Genomic DNA, 16,153 nt, shown 5'->3' on the forward strand with positions numbered 1-16,153 from the left:
TTCAGGTAAGAAGGGTATACAGTTTATAAAGGAGAGGCATCAGAGTGATGAAAGGACCTAGAAGGGTGCTGTTTTGATTTCAGGGGCCATCACAAACATTAGATAAGCTATAGAGGTCAGTATCAGCTTCAAAGTTTTCCTTACTCACTTCCTCTAGGCTTCCCTTTGCGGATTTTGGTCCCTCAACACAGCTACCTGAATGTCACAAAGCATGATCACATATCTAAGTGCAGAAAAGAAATGATGCTACAAGCATGATCTGGGAGGAAGGGCAGGATATAAATTTAATAAACAAACAAATAAAGAAAAAACCTTGCCCCACAAGCAGGAGATCCCTTCCTATTCTGCATCTCAACTCTTCTATTTAGAAGGCGGTTCATGCTAGTATGGCTTACTATGAATAGTGCCTGTAAAGTGTTGGGGAGGCTGGCAGAAATAGCTAAATAATAATTGAACATAATTTTGGATGCCCTTGATAACCTCTAAAATTTTTGATATAAAAATAAAAAAACATACCTTAAATGAGTAAGTTAGCTGATATTAATGTTCTTTTGATGTCAGTTTGTACTTCAGCTGAGGAGCAGAAATATTTCTGCATTTCACTGGCTAATTCTGATGTGTTTCCCTCTTGCTATCTTGACATACCAACATATGCTACTGACCATGATGTGATTAATGCTATTCAGTCACTTATCCTGAGGCAACCTGCTTTAGCAGCCCAGTCAGAGCCCCGTCTTCAGTAATTGCTAATCTGCAACTGTAAAGCTTCAAGAGTGAGTGGCAGAAATTCAGGTGTCATTCAAAACTGTCTTGGGCTCAGGATAGAAATAAAATGTTTCAGATGATTGCTAGGTTTTTCTGTTTGTGATTTCACCTGCCTAAATGAATGTATATGTAACTTATTTGCCCCTCGGCATGTGTTATGCTAAAAATGACTTGTTCTTTAAAAAGATGATGAAAAGAAGGTAATTTCCCTCGCATATTAGTGAATAAATATGCAGTGCTATTTTCCTGGAATGTAAAGCTTTGAAAAAGCCTGGTGTTTTAAACACGGATGACTTTATTACCACATAAAGATAAATAGTAACCCATTGTCCTTAGTGGTTGACTTTCAGTTTAGACCTAATGCTGAATTAATGTAGGTTACCAAAAAACCTCAAGTGCATTATTGAGCCAGTTGATAGGGTTGCATGATTGCTGTTGTGTGTACAGATGACTGAAAGATCTACTAGGTACCTGAAAAGGGTTATGGAGGCATTGAAGACTTCCTAGAAGGCAGAAATGTGTAGGGCAATTACAGATTTTGGTCTGAAGCAGATTCCATGAAAAGTATAGCTCACAGTATTATATTATTGTCTCTAATATCAGTTTATATAAGATGCCTAGAAAATCACAAGCTCACTCAGTGTGGATCCTAGTATTTTTGTTCCAGAGGATGCCTCCACTAATAGGAAAACAGGGGTGACTATTTCTTTGATTGCCCCCTTTCCCCTGCAACTCCCTGCCCCACCTTCCATGCTGTTCTGGAGTGTCCCTCAAACCTTTGAATAGATTTGGGGGGGGAGGCAAGATGGCTGTAGTGGGAAGGGTGAGTTGGCAAAAATCACCCCTCTCCCTCTTAGGCTTCAACTGCACTATACTAAGCAGTATCGTACTGTCGAGAGCCATTCAGGGAGGGGGCAGATAGATGAGGGCGAAACAGGAGATGAAGACTTGGAACCCAGCGAGGGGGCAGAAAACAGGGTGGACTCGCAGGGTGCCCCAGCCCCCGTCTTTGACAACTCAGCCCCCTCAGCTCCTTACTCCCCTGTGGAAGTTCCACCTGGCCTGTCTGCCACTCTCCAACTGGACACGCCACTGCCAGAGATTCAGCCTTGCACGTCAGACGTTTCCCAGCTGAGCCCTGCTCAGCTTCCCACGCCTGAACTGACAGTTAGCAACCCCCCTCCGTCAGAGGGGGAAGCTGAGATTGAACCACCTGCGCTTGAGGCGGGAAGTGCAACGGATTGAGCTGATGTGGAGTCTTTGTTTGCGCGTGTGATCCAAGCCTACTTAAGCAGACTCAGGGGGAACCCAGTTGCTGAGTCAATGTCTTAGAGTCGTGAAGTCATGCTTAGAGCTAGAGCAGCGCTGAGTGCCTAGAAAGAGTAGTTAGGTTAATGAGGCAAACTGCTTTGGATGTATCTGTTACTTTAATAAAAACAGAAAAAGCCACAGCTGAGTCTGAGTCTGAATCCTTTGACTTTGGGCAGGACACACACCACTTTAAAAAGTCATGGCTTCCCCCAAAATCCTGGGAACTATAGTTTGTTAAGGGTGCTGAGAGTTGTTAGGAGATCCTTATTTCTCTCACAGAAATTCCCAGAATTCTCTGGGAAGAGGGATTGATTGTTAAATCACTCTGAGAATTGTAGCTCTGTGAGGGAATAGGGGTCTCTTAACAACTCTTGGCACCCTTCACAAACTTCATTTCCCAGGATTGGTATAATACTGCTTTAAACATATAGTGCAAATGGGCCCTTACATTAGCAGAGGCATTCCCTGGATCCAAAGCCATTTTGCTGCTCATGAGGTCTCAGCTAGGAGGGACTCCATTGTGTTTTTCTAGAAAAGAAAATGGAAACTGTGGGAACGGTCTTACCTTGAATCAGATCATAAGTCTATCAAGTCATATTGTCTGATCTGATGAGCAATAGCTTTCCCATGCCTCATACAGAGATCTTTCCTAGTCCTGTTACCTGTGATCTTTGTTACTGGAGATGCTGAGGACTGAACCAAGTATTGCATGTATGTAAAGCATGTAACCTACCACTGGTCTAGAGCCCCTCATACAGCCAATAATTAATTCTGAATGCTGAAAATAGTTTATAATGCCTAAAAATGCTAGGCACTTACTAGTTAAGTTGTAAAAGTTTGGTTTCATGAATATTGCCCTACTATATGTCCTTTGTTTTTTGTTGATGTTGTCCATTTGTGATAGACATGCAAACAATGTACGGGAAATCTTTCCCTTTCTCATTTATATGTAATACAGAAATTTTCATCAAAGCTACAAGCAAAGAAGCAGAAAGGAAAAGGGGTTGATACTCTCAAAGGCCAAAGGGTCATTGCAAGATCAGAAAGCACAGGATTTTACTACCCAGGTAACTGCATTGTAAATAGGAATTTGTTTGGTCCAGAATTCAACCCTAAAGGCATCAGTGAATGTAAAGGGTTCCAGTGTCAATGTAAAGGTTGTGTGGCTGGGAGTGCTTAGAGTGGGAGGTACTACTGCACTAGAATAGTTGCCAAATGTAATATTCAGCCCACACTGCAGAGGTATTGCATAGCTGGCAGTGCTGGTACAAGGGTTGCATCTGTAAAGGTTTTGAGGAATGGGGTTTGGTGGTTGTGTATGTATGTGCAGAATTTGAAAACGTATTAGTGTACAGTGGAGAAAAAAAGGAGGTATATGGGACTCTCTAGAGCACCTGCAATCATGAAGCTTGAAGGAATCTCAAAAGTCACTTACAGTCCGGTCCCCTGCCAGAGCAGGAAATCTGTTGTTATAGCATTTGTGTTAGGTCTATATGTGAAGCTTGGAAGCTTGTGTAGGTTGTAGATGTTCTTCCCTCTTCCATGCCGCCTGGTGGCTGTGCATTCAGTGAGTATGAGAATGTATGTGCCATTAGAGCCACTATGTGAGGAAGGATCCTTGCTTGGAGGAGCTCTAGGTTGCACACATTGATACACACTGGGTCCTTTTTCACGCTTTTCAAATGCATGACTGTTGGGGGTGCGTGGGCAGCCTCTGTGAATGTCTTCATGCATTCTTTTAACATGTGAAACGCTTTATCTGGACATCCCTCAAGTTATAATCTGTGGTGAGGTCAGAACTACGAGCTCGTGAAACTTCCTTAACCTGAGCCATACTGTTGGTCCATGTAACCCAGTACTGTCTGCTTTGACTAACATCAGTTTGCCAGCAGTTTCCTAAGGTGGGGTCTTTCCCAGCTCCATTAGCCGAGATTCTTTAAATGGGGATTCCAACAACTGAATCTAGCAAACATATGCTCTGCACTGAGCTTCTCTAAGAACTGCAGTTTAAAAATGTTTGTATTTCTTTCATAGACTGTAAAATACAGCATGCAATCCGAATAATGAATTCCTCCCCCCCCCATGTCTTTGTTTTAGGGACAGTAATAAGAAGCATCACACCTTTTTATGCACTTGTTGATTTTATTAATGGACAGACTGAGATTGTACCACTGAAGTTCATTATACCTGTAGGGGGTGCAATGCCTTGTCCATCTTTGCAGGTAGGTAACTTTCCATTTCTGAAGGTCACTTCTCTTCTCCGTTAAATTTAGGCAGTGTCTCTGGGCAGTGCTTTCTTACGGGAATCCAGCCCCTTATTTTATCACATCCAGTTTGCATGTTCTGTATTTGGATGCAATTCAGCTAACTTAACTGCATGAGTAAAGCTCCAAGGTTGGTGCAGGGCTTTCCTGTGCCATATCTAAGGATGCAAGTGAATGAGGATGGTCCCATGTGCTGACCATGGCGAATGAATACAACCTATAAGCTTGATTTTTTTAAAAAAAGTAGGTGCAGGTATCTGGGCATACATGGGAATCCTGTCATCTTTCCTGATGAGGCATTTTTCATTGATTCTCTGTATATAGAGACAGGCTGTAGTTGCTCAATGGAGTGTGGAGAGCACTCTGGATGCACTCAGAGTTATTTTTCTAACTTACCAGATATAATGCTATTTCATAACTGTTCTTTTAAAGAAAGGCCACAGGCACAGATGGAGGGGCATGTTGCTAAAACCCAAATGAAACAATACATGAAATTTTCTGTGATGTTGTTTAGGGTATTTGTAACTGTTTTAATTATGTGTTTTAAAATTATTGTAACCCGCCCTGGGACCTCTGGGTGAAGAGAGGATAATAAATTCTAACAATAATAATGAAATAAGTGAGTGCATTTAATATATTTATTTAAATTTAAATACCAACTGTGGTGATGGTGGGTTCCTATCAGAACTTGGGGCATGATGAATAGAATGGGGGATTTAACCCTTTCCCCCCATGCAGTAATCCCGATCAAAATCTTCCCCCATGTTGCTATTTGTTCCAGGGCAAATAGCAGCTTTGGAAGAGAGACTTTCATTGGAACCATGGCATGGGGGGAGGGAGTACCCATAGCACCCCTCCTCGTGGTCTGCAGTACCCATCCTTTTCCACTCCCTATGCTCCTGCAGCTGCTGTTTAGTTTAAATAAGCAGGTATGTGAACTGTATCCATGCATTTCACATCTCATCCCTTAAAAGCCATGGTTGAAAGAAGAGGGAATAGGCCTAGAAGACCCAACAGCATTTGCAACAGAAGCAGCTCACTGGGTGGGACGAAGCTACCTTGCTACCTTCTTGGAGGTGGCTCATTGTTGCTTACCAGGAGAGGGGAGGTGGTCACATGGGGCTAGCACACCAGTGGAGCCAATCCACCATCTGAGCGAATCTAGTGCTTCTGCTGGTATGTTTGCACCACACCAACCTCCCTGCCCCCTCCTAGTCCCCAACAGCAACCCACCTAAGCTAACCGAGGGGCTGTGTCCCATCGGGTGAGCTGCTTCTGATTTGCAAGATATTTCTTCCAGCTTGCACTACGGGCCTAATTACAGCTTTTTCTGGTAACTTCTTCCATATTTCCAGTTTGGTACTGAAGCACTGAACTGAGAGAAGGGGAGGTACTAATGCAGATGATAAACACCTTGATATTTGAAGCCAAGAAAAAAATAGAAAAATCATGGGGAAACCAGACTTTTTCCGTTTTCCTAATTTTTTTCTTTTTTTGTCTGAAAAATTTGAAAAAAAGGGGGGGAAAGGGGAAAACCCCCCCCCATTTTTCCAGCTTTTTTATTTACATCTCTAAATAAACCCTTGTTCTTCTTGAGCTTACATACAAAGCACATATACCTAGGTGAAAAAATGGTTAATTGTAAATGTCATACTCGAGAATGAAATTGGCTTATGTGGACCACTAGTTCCATAGTTGTTTAAGTTGGTCTTCTTATTACTTAATGGCTAAAGCTGGTAGATTAACAGTCCTTATTCTTCATCAAAGTGGACATTTGGGGGCAGTTCATTTTCCAAAGACACACAGTTGTGTAAGGTACTACCTATTTTGTGCTTTACTGTATATAAGAATATAATGTACCATAGCTGCTATTGCAGCATATTTTATAATAGTAAACTGCACCCAGTAATTTCTGTTCTGGAAACAAAAACAAAAACTACTTAACCCACACGGAGGTGCGTTGTGGTCATGGATGATATTGCAGCTGTGGTTTTCAATGGCAGCCTCTAGTCTTTCCCCAGGCTCACTCAATTTGCATAACAGGTTGTGAAGTTCTGTAGTCACATATTTCTTGTTTCCAAAGCTTATCAAAGAAAACCTAGATTGAGCTGACACATTTTTACCAAGATTTCTAAGCCATTAACAATTCACAGTGTAGCAAAGGAACACTGAAGTCATAGTATTTCGGTTGCTAAGTGGTCCATACTGTACATTTAAAACATATCCAATCCACATTTCAAGCGCATCATTTCCCCCAAAGAATCATGGCAGCTGTTTGTTAAGGATGCTCGGAATTTATAGCTCTGTGAGGGGAAAACCACAGTTCCCAAGATTCTTTGGGGAAAGTCATGTGGTTTAAATGTAAGGTGTGGATCAAAGTCTGGGTTTCAGCCTCCTGGATGCTTTGGGGAGGAAACTTTTACCACAGAAGGCAGGCATTGGTTGAATTTCTTAATAGAAACTGTATGTAAACTCACATGGTATCATTGTATTTTTGTCTCTCAATATTAAGAAGGTAAGACCTCAGAACTGTTACATTTAAAGCTGATATACTGAACCAAACTCTTCTCTGGTTCTACAGGTTGGAGACTATGTATTTATCAGAGTTAGGAAACAATCAGGAGACGAGCATTATGTACCTGGGGTTGTCATAGCAATGCCACAAAAAACTGATTTGGATGATAAACTGTATACAGTTTTGAAATACAACAACAGAAAGGTGAGTAGACAGGCAGGTAGACCTGTAAAACAGTTTTGCCTTTTGTTCTTGACATCTTTTCCTTTGGTGGAACAAAATAGCTAGGCTTGCACATTTTCTTCCTGTCAGGGAGCTGACAGAAACAATTAGCATAAGAAACATATCTAATTAATAAAGTAGAATGACTGTCTTTATTCGATGCTTTTTATTTTAATGATGCTCATCGATCTTAAACTTCATTCTGAAAATAAGCTATGAATCAACATTTCTGTTAGCATCAATTATTATGTTTCCATGTGTTCTGCTGTATTTTAAATCATTATAGTAAGTTATCCTTTTATCAATTATGCCTAATAATGCTTTTTTAAAGCATTACAGTTCAGAAATTTGATCTTTTTTCGTTATGAACATTTTTAAAAATGTGAATGGTTGATTTGACAATATAAAAGCCCGTGAGTTTAAAGAGACAAATGATGATTTTGTTACTGCAGGCACACTGTGTACGAAATGGGCTTATTAAAATTAGTCTTAGAAGGTATACCTGTTCCTGCTGCTACATAAATATGACCCGGATGATGGATTACCTTATGTGAGTATACCTGAATCCACTTTTTTCATTTCTCTCACACAATTCTGATGAGATATACGTCGAAACCCCTGGAAGAATGACAAGTAATAATGTTGATTTTCAAAAGTAAGAACTGTGGTTCCAACAACAAGTACCCCCTCAAAGCTGCTATTTACATTGGGAGAGAAGCCTTCATTGGTGCCGATGGCTTTTCTCTGGTTGCAGATAGCAGCTGGGGGGATTTTTACTGGGACCACAGCAGGTGAGAAAGGGTTAAACTATCTCACTCCAACCCCTCAAGTCTCATTGTGGCCTTGCAAGTGTTGCTGGACTCCAGTTTTCATCATCATTGATAATTAGCCATGCTGGCTAGGGTTGATGGGAGTTGGAGTCTGACATCTTGAGAATCAAAGGGTCCCTATCCCAAAGTGCATTAACTGCACTCACATATTTAGCATCACATTTAAGAAAGGAGGAGAAATCCATTTCTAACTGATTTATACACAGAATTTGGTAGTCCTGACCTGACCTTTGCCTGCATCAGACCACCTCTTGTATCAAGCACCCACTTATGTCTGAGCTACTTATGCATTATTGTTTTTTTAAAAGCCTGACTGATTATATGCAAAAATATATGCAAAAATAGTATATTGTACATATTAATAGATATAAAAGAATCAAACCCCATGTGATACTATATTTCTGCAACATAGTTTCATAAATATTAATTATTTTTGTATAGTTATCTGCATTGCTGTATGTATCTATGTATGTGCTGCTTTCTTTAGGAATAATGGAGTGTATATGCATATAATATGCATATAATAATGTGTATAATATGCAAAAAATGTTTGTATTTTTGTGGAAAAGATAAAAAACACCTCATTAGATCATGGAGCAAGGTGGGAATTAGAAAAAAACTGCAGATAACCTCCACATCAAAATTTTCAGAAAATTCCATCTCTATGCATTAGACATGTTTAATTTCACCCTCAGATATGAGGATGAGAGTGAAGATTGCAACATAGCCATCTATATTCTACTGGTGATGTCAAAGTCAAATCTTGTAGAAATATTAGTAAGGCAATATAATAATTAATATTTGTAGAAAATCAGATCTGTTGTAGAAATATTAATAGGGTGTCAAAGCTATTCTAACCAATGTGTACCACGAAACAGTTATTTGCAAATATATATATGGGTGAATCCAGAAATTTGAGTAGAAGAAATTCTGGTAGTGGTGTTGCTCTTTGACTGTTGTGGACTACCTAACAAGAGAACATTGTGCAACACCTTGTGCTAGGCAAGCATCTTGAGATGTTGTACAAAAGATTGTGCAGTGCCTTGAGCCAAATAGAACCCACAGTACCTGGATTTTCTTCTATTGTACAAGGATTCCGTGCTAAGAGAAGAAGCCCTTCTGCATGAAAGAGAGGTGTCTGGTACTCACAGAAGGGCACCTCTGGATCTAGCCCATAGTGTTTTTGCTAATCTTTTTTTCTGATGGATATAATTGTAGTGGACAATATTTGACACCTTTCTAGCTGCTGGCAGTAAGAGTTCATTATTCAAATCAGCCTCCTCCCAGCATTGCCTAAGCTGTAGTGATAGGAATGCTCCTTGACTGAGATGTTAAATTGCAAGCGCAAAGGACCTAGAGACAGAAAGGTGTTGTGTGATGTTGATAGGAGGGGGTGCAGAGAGATAACAGGGCATCACTTTTGTAGCAAGCGTGTAGCAAGTATGAATAGTATAAATCAGTGGTTCCCAACCTTTATCGTTATGCTCAGAAGAAATTGTGACCCCTCCAGCTAATTGTAGCCTCTGTTAATTGAAAAAATGGTGCATGGCAAAATCACATCTCTAAATATCCCTTTCAATAAAAAGCTCCCCACAGACAGGGAGGTGTTGCTTTCTTTTCTTAATGCAAAGATCCAATTAAATTGGTATCCCCTCCCCCTGCACACACATAGTCTGAAGAAGTACAGTCCTGTCTCCCAACACCAGTGGGTGACAGTGTTGGGCTAAGATCCAGGTTCAAATCCCCACCCAGCCATGAAGCCCACTGGGTAACCTTGGACCAGACACAGTGTCTCAGTAGATAGACGACCATGTGTACCACATTGAGCAACGTGGAGGAAAGGTGGGATATAAATGCAATAATAATTAAATAAATATATTTCAGCCTCAGCCAACCTGCTGAGCTTTAAAAAAATAATAATAATAAAGTAGCAGCAATATGATAGTGGTGGGGATGCTAGATTGTGAAGACAAAAGGGTGGATAGGCTGAGGAGGGAGTCAGTGCTTTCACCTCTGTACCTGACTATCTTCCCTCTTTATGACTGCCTAGCACTTTTGATTTTCAGTCTTGCCTTTTCCTGAGTCATCCTATATTCGCTGAGCCTCCTTCTTTAGTCTTTCTTATGTTTTCTACTGTGATTTTGTTCTTACGTTCAGTTCAGAAGTGGTAGAAATGGAGTGAACGCCTTCAGATGGTGTGTGGCAAAATCACATCTCCAACTGTCCCTTTCCATTAAAAGCTCCCTGCAGACAGAAACCCAGAATCATGAATTGCATTAGAAACTCACTGATGTGCTAATCTTCCGACTGCAGGGAGGTGTTGCTTTCTTTTTTAATGCAAGGGTCCAAACAAATTAATATCCTCCTTCCCACCCACTCACACAGTTTGAGGTTGTACAGTCCTGTCTCCCAACACCAGTGGGTGACAGTGTTGAGCTGCTGAGCTTGTTTTCTTAAAAAAAAAAGATTCAAGAGGCAACAATGTGGTGGTGATGGAGATGCTAGATTGTTCACTGCAGACAACAGGGTAGATGGATTAAGTTGGGCGGTTAGTGGTTTTAGGCCTTGGAATGATCATCAGAACTGATGACTTGGTTAGCATGCACTTGGGGAATGACAGTGGAGCAGAAGACAGATCAGTACATGCACACACACACGCACACCTGCCCCTCCTGCAAGCATCTGCAGGCATGTGTGCATTCGGGCATGTGGGGGGGAACCCTCAATCACCACAGCATCTTGGAGAGAGAGATTGGGAGGTAGAGTGTAGGTGGAAGAAAGGGGGGGTGCTGGCACACACACTTAGCCTCAGAGATGGGGGACAAGCAAGTCCTGGGCTTTCTCACTGCTCCTTGGCTCCGTCTGGGCCAAAGGCAAGATCTGGGCGGCCTTGCAAATAATAATTTTTAAAAGGAGGTGGCAGTGAAGCACGAGCCAAGAAAGGCAGGTAGCAGGCTGCCAGGAAGGAAGGGAAAGCAGCCTTTCCTTGCAACCTTGCTTCTTTTTGCTTCTCCTCTCGTTCTGAGTAAGGGCGTTGTCAGCAGTGGCAATGCGAGGAGATGGGAGTCGGCAATAGTAATCCCCTCTTCCTGGTAGCTCCATTATTGTTATTATTATTTTTATTATTATCATCATCATCATCATTTTTACCCCGCCCTATTTTCCAAACTGAAACTCAAGGTGGCTTCCAGATAAAAGTACATATAATTAAGAACACACAATAGTCCAAATTAAACAGAATAAACTATTTGCAACATTAAAACCGTTCAGACATACACTTAATAAATCACCTCAGTTTAAAATAGTACAATTAAACAATAACAATGCAGCACCCTCTTCAAGCTCTGACATCCTCAGAGCTCCATCCTCAGTTGACTTCGGCATCTGCCACATTTTATAGGCAGACACCTGCCCTCGGTGTGCCTAAAAGATGCTCTGCCGCTTCAGCAAAAGTCCTCCCTCTCATTTGGAGTGAGGGGGAGGTGTTGTTTGCAGAGGCAGTGGGGAGCAGACAGTGTTCAGAGAGTGAAGACTTTTTAAAAAAAATAAGTAATTCATTTCTTTACTGTTTGTGCCTCCCCTGGATTATTTCGCAGCCTCCTTGGGGGTCATGGACCCCAGGTTGGGAACCACTGATATAAATGATTTATAGAGTGTGTGAATGGGTGCATAAGCAATGTATGTGAAGCATGTGTGAATGGGAAATAGGTGCAAAGGTGGTATTGCAGTCAAATATGCCTATGAATTTAAGAAGTCTCTCCTTGCCATCTCACACTGGAGAAAAAAATAAGAAGTTGCTGAACTATTAGATGCATCATGTCTGCCTACACTTAGTTTATCTTCTGCTTTGAACTGACCTAGACCAAACATAAAGGTTGCGAAGCACTTCCACAGAGCATTTCCAGCTGAAGAGAGAGAGAGAAAAACCATCTCTGTAGGAGGGGATCGGAAGAAGAGGAACAGAAAAGGAGGAGTTAAGAGCAAGGAGTTCTGCAAAGCATGGCCTTCCTCCAACTCTGATGAGATGTTGGTCATCCCCAGAAGGCTGATGAGACTGAAAGAAAGTAATTCATCACCATCCCCTTGTTGCAAAGATGGAAGTGCAGGTACAATAAGCAAACTGGACAAAGAGTCCAGCGAGGTTGTAAAAGCAGATATATCAAAAATGTAACACTTGCATTAGGTCTATTCATCCATCACCTGCTCTGTAATTCCTATAGCTTTGCTTAGTGAGTACATATTTAGGATTCTGTCCTTTGCTGGGCTGTTTCACAGCCCGAGAAGGTCTAATTGTCCAAATACCTTATTATCGTTTCCCCTTTATTCAGTCTCCCCCAATCAAATACTTAACATTTGGTACATATTCCCTTCTGCTTTGTTTATGTTCACAAAGCCAGACCATTTGTCTTGAACTTTCTTAAGCTTTCCTTATTATCCCCAGTAATTTGGGTTGATCTGTCATTGGATCTCCCAGCTTGATTACAGAAGCAGCATTAGAGGAGGACATTTTAATCCTTGTCTTCTGTGCCTTTTTCCTATCTGAATCCTCCCCCACTGAAGCCACTGTAAGCCCAACAAGAGAGAGAATATAGACACCTATCCCTGATCTTCTGCGTCACGTGTGGCTTGACCCTTTGATGCTAGCATAATCCAGGTATGATTCTGTCCCCAGGCATATAGTGCTTTTTATAAACAGGGACTGAAGCCATTCTTGCAAGTAGCCATGTGACTGCTGCTTTCTTTGATATGCCTTAATTGGCTCCATAAAAACTGGCACCATTTTGCTCTATCAAGCCATGTTAAGAACTTGTTTGTCCTCAGTTAATTGTCTTTAAAGCTTTTTTACTTAATAAAAAGAATTAGGAATGTTGAACAATTCCCCAAGCCAAGTCTGGGAAGGTTTCTGTAATGTATGTCTTTAGAAGATAGCCATTCGCCTTCCTTCTCTTTTGAACTTTATTATGTTGCTGTAATATATTTTTAGTATAGACTTACAACCCAAGGTCTGATTCATACATCCATGCTATTCATTGTGTGTTGAATATATTTTGTAAATCATGGTTTACTGTCCTATACATACAGTTCTATACATACCTGGGAGTAAGCTTCATTGAATGAATGGGGCGTACTTGAGTGTAGACATGTGTAGGATTGCACTGTACATCCTTACATAATGTGTCCCCTGATAATATGTTCCATGTCACCAGACCCTTTTCACTCCCTTGATAGTTTAGATATGAAACAAGAAAAAGTAAATGTAGCATTTGATGACTACTTGATAATTTAATCAAAGGGCTTAATTGGTTTATAATTTGCATTGCTGGGTAGTAATGTTACTATGTGATATTCAAATTTCATATACTCTGAGGCTGATCTCCCACATCCACACAATGGCTCAGTTCACATGTAATGCTAAGCCAAACCATGGCTTAGCTTGCAGCAGTGTAGTAGCAGCAGGTCTAGAGGAGGGGGAATGTGGCTGTAATCTCCTCTCTGGGGACCCACATGCTTTATGCATTTATGGCTTAGCTTGCAGCAGTACAGTAGCAGCAGGACTGGAGGAGGAGGAAAGTGGCTGTAATCTCCTTTTGGGGAACACACATGCTTGTGCATTCATACTAAACCATTGTTTGGCTTAGCATGTACGACCTGGGTCCTTATGTTTTTATGTGGAATTAACTTCCACTTCTTTAAAAGCTAGCCGGAGGTTCTATGCTGAATGGTGATAATGCTTATTTTTAAGACAGCCACTAACTACTAGTTTTCAATTTTCTGTGGAAGTGTTAAATAAAACAGACTTTTAAATACTGAATTCACAAACCAAATGGACTCTTATCTAAAGGAGACCTTGATTAAATATGTTCAGCATCCATTTATTTGAATGACCACTCATCTCCTATCTAGGAAATAATATCTAGCATGATTACTGTCAGAATTGTTTTCTTGTATTGTACTGTCTGCCTTGCTTTTGTTGGTTCTGGGATAGCTGGGCATCTTCCATAATTAAATCTTTGTTAGCATGACTCATTCTTATCTTCATTTGTGTATATTGTATGTTTAAAACTTAAAACATGTCTTTAATAAAACATGATAAATAAATATTTCATTGTGCATCCAACGGCAAGATTGCTTTTTAACAGATTTTTATGTGCAGGACTTCATTTGCCAGATTCCAGGTCCCTTCCCTTCCCTTCCTTTTCCTCTGGTTTTCCTTAACATTCTCTTGAATGGTTGTCTTGGCATGTTTTGAACATTCTGTGTCGTTTTGTTTAGTGAACTTCAAAGAGGCCCCTTGGCATTAAGGGGAGGCAAAGATGCTTGTTCTAGAAATGCACATGTAAGATCGCTTTTTAAAGTCAGGTTTGCTAAAATCATGTTGGCTTGTGACCCCAAGGTAAACATAGGGCATTTCTGCAGACATATGGTTGTTTTCATAAGGTGGCTATCAGAAAAAATGTCTTGCAGTGAAACAAAAACTGTTGAATTAACCCAAGATAGCCCATGTGGTGATCTCCAGATGTTGGTAGATTTCAACTTTTGGACTTTGATCCTATTTTATGGAAGAGAATAACAATTTTGAATTCCATGGGAATTTTTTAAAAAAAAAACTTTTCCAAAAGAAAACATTTTTTGATTAAAGTATAGATAACTGAACAGTCATTTTTATTTGACAAACAAGATTAACAGATGGTTAAAAGATGATTCTCTACAAATGCTTGCTGAAATCAGTCTTTGCTGCCCATCTAAAAGTGAGAAGTGGATGGGGGGAGGTTGACTTTAAAATTTTATTTGGTTCCCATCAATTTGAAATGGCAAGTAAAAATTATTCCTAAAAATATTCAGTCCTCAGCTTGAGTTGTCATATTCAATGTCAAACTAAATGTACATGCATGATGAACATGATACTATTGCAGGTATTAAATTCAAAGTATTTTGGGGAGGGGTCTAGTGTATACAAACACACTAATTCTCAGAAAGGTGCTGCTGCTGCTGTAATTGCTTGCTAAAATGATTGCCAAGATGTATATAAGTTCCTATCTAGTAGGGCACATGCTTTGCACTATGGAAGTGCACATTTTAGATTGTTGTAATCTCTAGGATAAGACTTTGTTCCTTAATACACTAACTAAAAGTAATCCCCATTAAAACTGATGGTGTTTACAAAGGAGTCTTTTAAAAAAATGTACAGTACAATATGCTTCTTCTTCTTTTTGTACGTGTATCCTTACATAACTACAAATGAGGAAGGAGCTGCACGCATGTACATCTTTGAATGCATGAAGCTGCATCTCCCCTTCAAATTATTTTTGAAGGTTTTTTCTAACAGGGTGTTTCATGCTCGCATCAGTTTCTTGCAATCCATGGCAGACTGTGGAGCTTTGCAGCCATTGATGATTTGTCTCTTTTTTCCCCATCTATATAGTCACTGGTGTACAGTCACTTAATGTATTTATTCTTCTTTACATTTTTCTTTATTGCTTTTGTATGTGTAGGAGGCGGGGGAAAACTGTTTTGTTTAATCTCACCAAACGTCACCTTCTCTCCCAACTTCTTCTTTGCCAGCACCTACTTATCGTGGCTTGCCACGCCCTCATTCTCCAAGGGGTAGAAAGCAGTGGCTGTCTTCAAACGCTTCTGAGTTTAGGCTACCTAAGAGTCTTCGTTGCTCTCGCTGTCCTTCTATGCGCCAGCAGAGCGCCCCTCAGCTTGTTAGCAACACCTTCAGCAGCAGCAGCAGCAGCAGCAGCAGCAGCAACACCTCCCTTTCCAGCATCGAGAAGGTGGAAGAGTTGGCGAGACGGCTTCAACAGTACCACATAGCTCAAAAGAAAGGCCGCCCTGCCAGCTGCAAATAAAGAACAGCACAAGTTGTGAATGGGGAAGGGCAGAACTAGTTGTCAGTTATGAAACTGTATTCTATCAATACTAAATAAACCATTTAATTTGATATTAAACTTTTAATATTAAACTTGTACAGCATTACAAGATCTTTGCAAGGAGATCTTTCAAAATCTGACCATGTGGTTTTAAAAAAGAGTGTTACAGAGACAGGCAAAAGCAACCACGTGATCACATTCCTAAACTCAGCAGAGATTGTTTCAAATTAATTGTCAAATGCAGATGGTATTCAGTGCTAGTTCTACTTGGTGTTGACCCATTTAAGTTAATATGCATTACTAACCTAGGTTGATTTATTTCAGTGGGTCTGCTCTGAGTAGAACTTACTTAAATACAACCCAGTGACA

At 40.5% G+C, this 16,153-nt stretch overlaps 1 protein-coding gene across 9 annotated transcripts in view; it reads left to right on the forward strand.

Annotated features, from left to right (window-relative positions):
* VWA3B (von Willebrand factor A domain containing 3B) overlaps positions 1-15,781 on the forward strand; it is a 104,468-nt gene extending 88,687 nt beyond the window's left edge. For all 9 annotated transcript variants that reach the window (XM_061626931.1, XM_061626923.1, XM_061626927.1 and 6 more), the window contains 6 exons: positions 3,035-3,143; positions 4,174-4,298; positions 6,922-7,059; positions 7,530-7,627; positions 11,769-12,013; positions 15,471-15,781. In XM_061626931.1, coding sequence (XP_061482915.1) covers positions 3,035-3,143; positions 4,174-4,298; positions 6,922-7,059; positions 7,530-7,627; positions 11,769-12,013; positions 15,471-15,763 — 1,008 coding nt within the window. In that variant the 3' untranslated portion in view covers positions 15,764-15,781. The remainder of the gene's footprint in view (positions 1-3,034; positions 3,144-4,173; positions 4,299-6,921; positions 7,060-7,529; positions 7,628-11,768; positions 12,014-15,470) is intronic.
* Positions 15,782-16,153: the final 372 nt, after the last annotated feature.

The sequence above is a fragment of the Rhineura floridana genome, chromosome 5 (genome assembly GCF_030035675.1).
Source record: "Rhineura floridana isolate rRhiFlo1 chromosome 5, rRhiFlo1.hap2, whole genome shotgun sequence".
In the NCBI taxonomy this organism is placed as follows: Eukaryota; Metazoa; Chordata; class Lepidosauria; order Squamata; family Rhineuridae; genus Rhineura; species Rhineura floridana.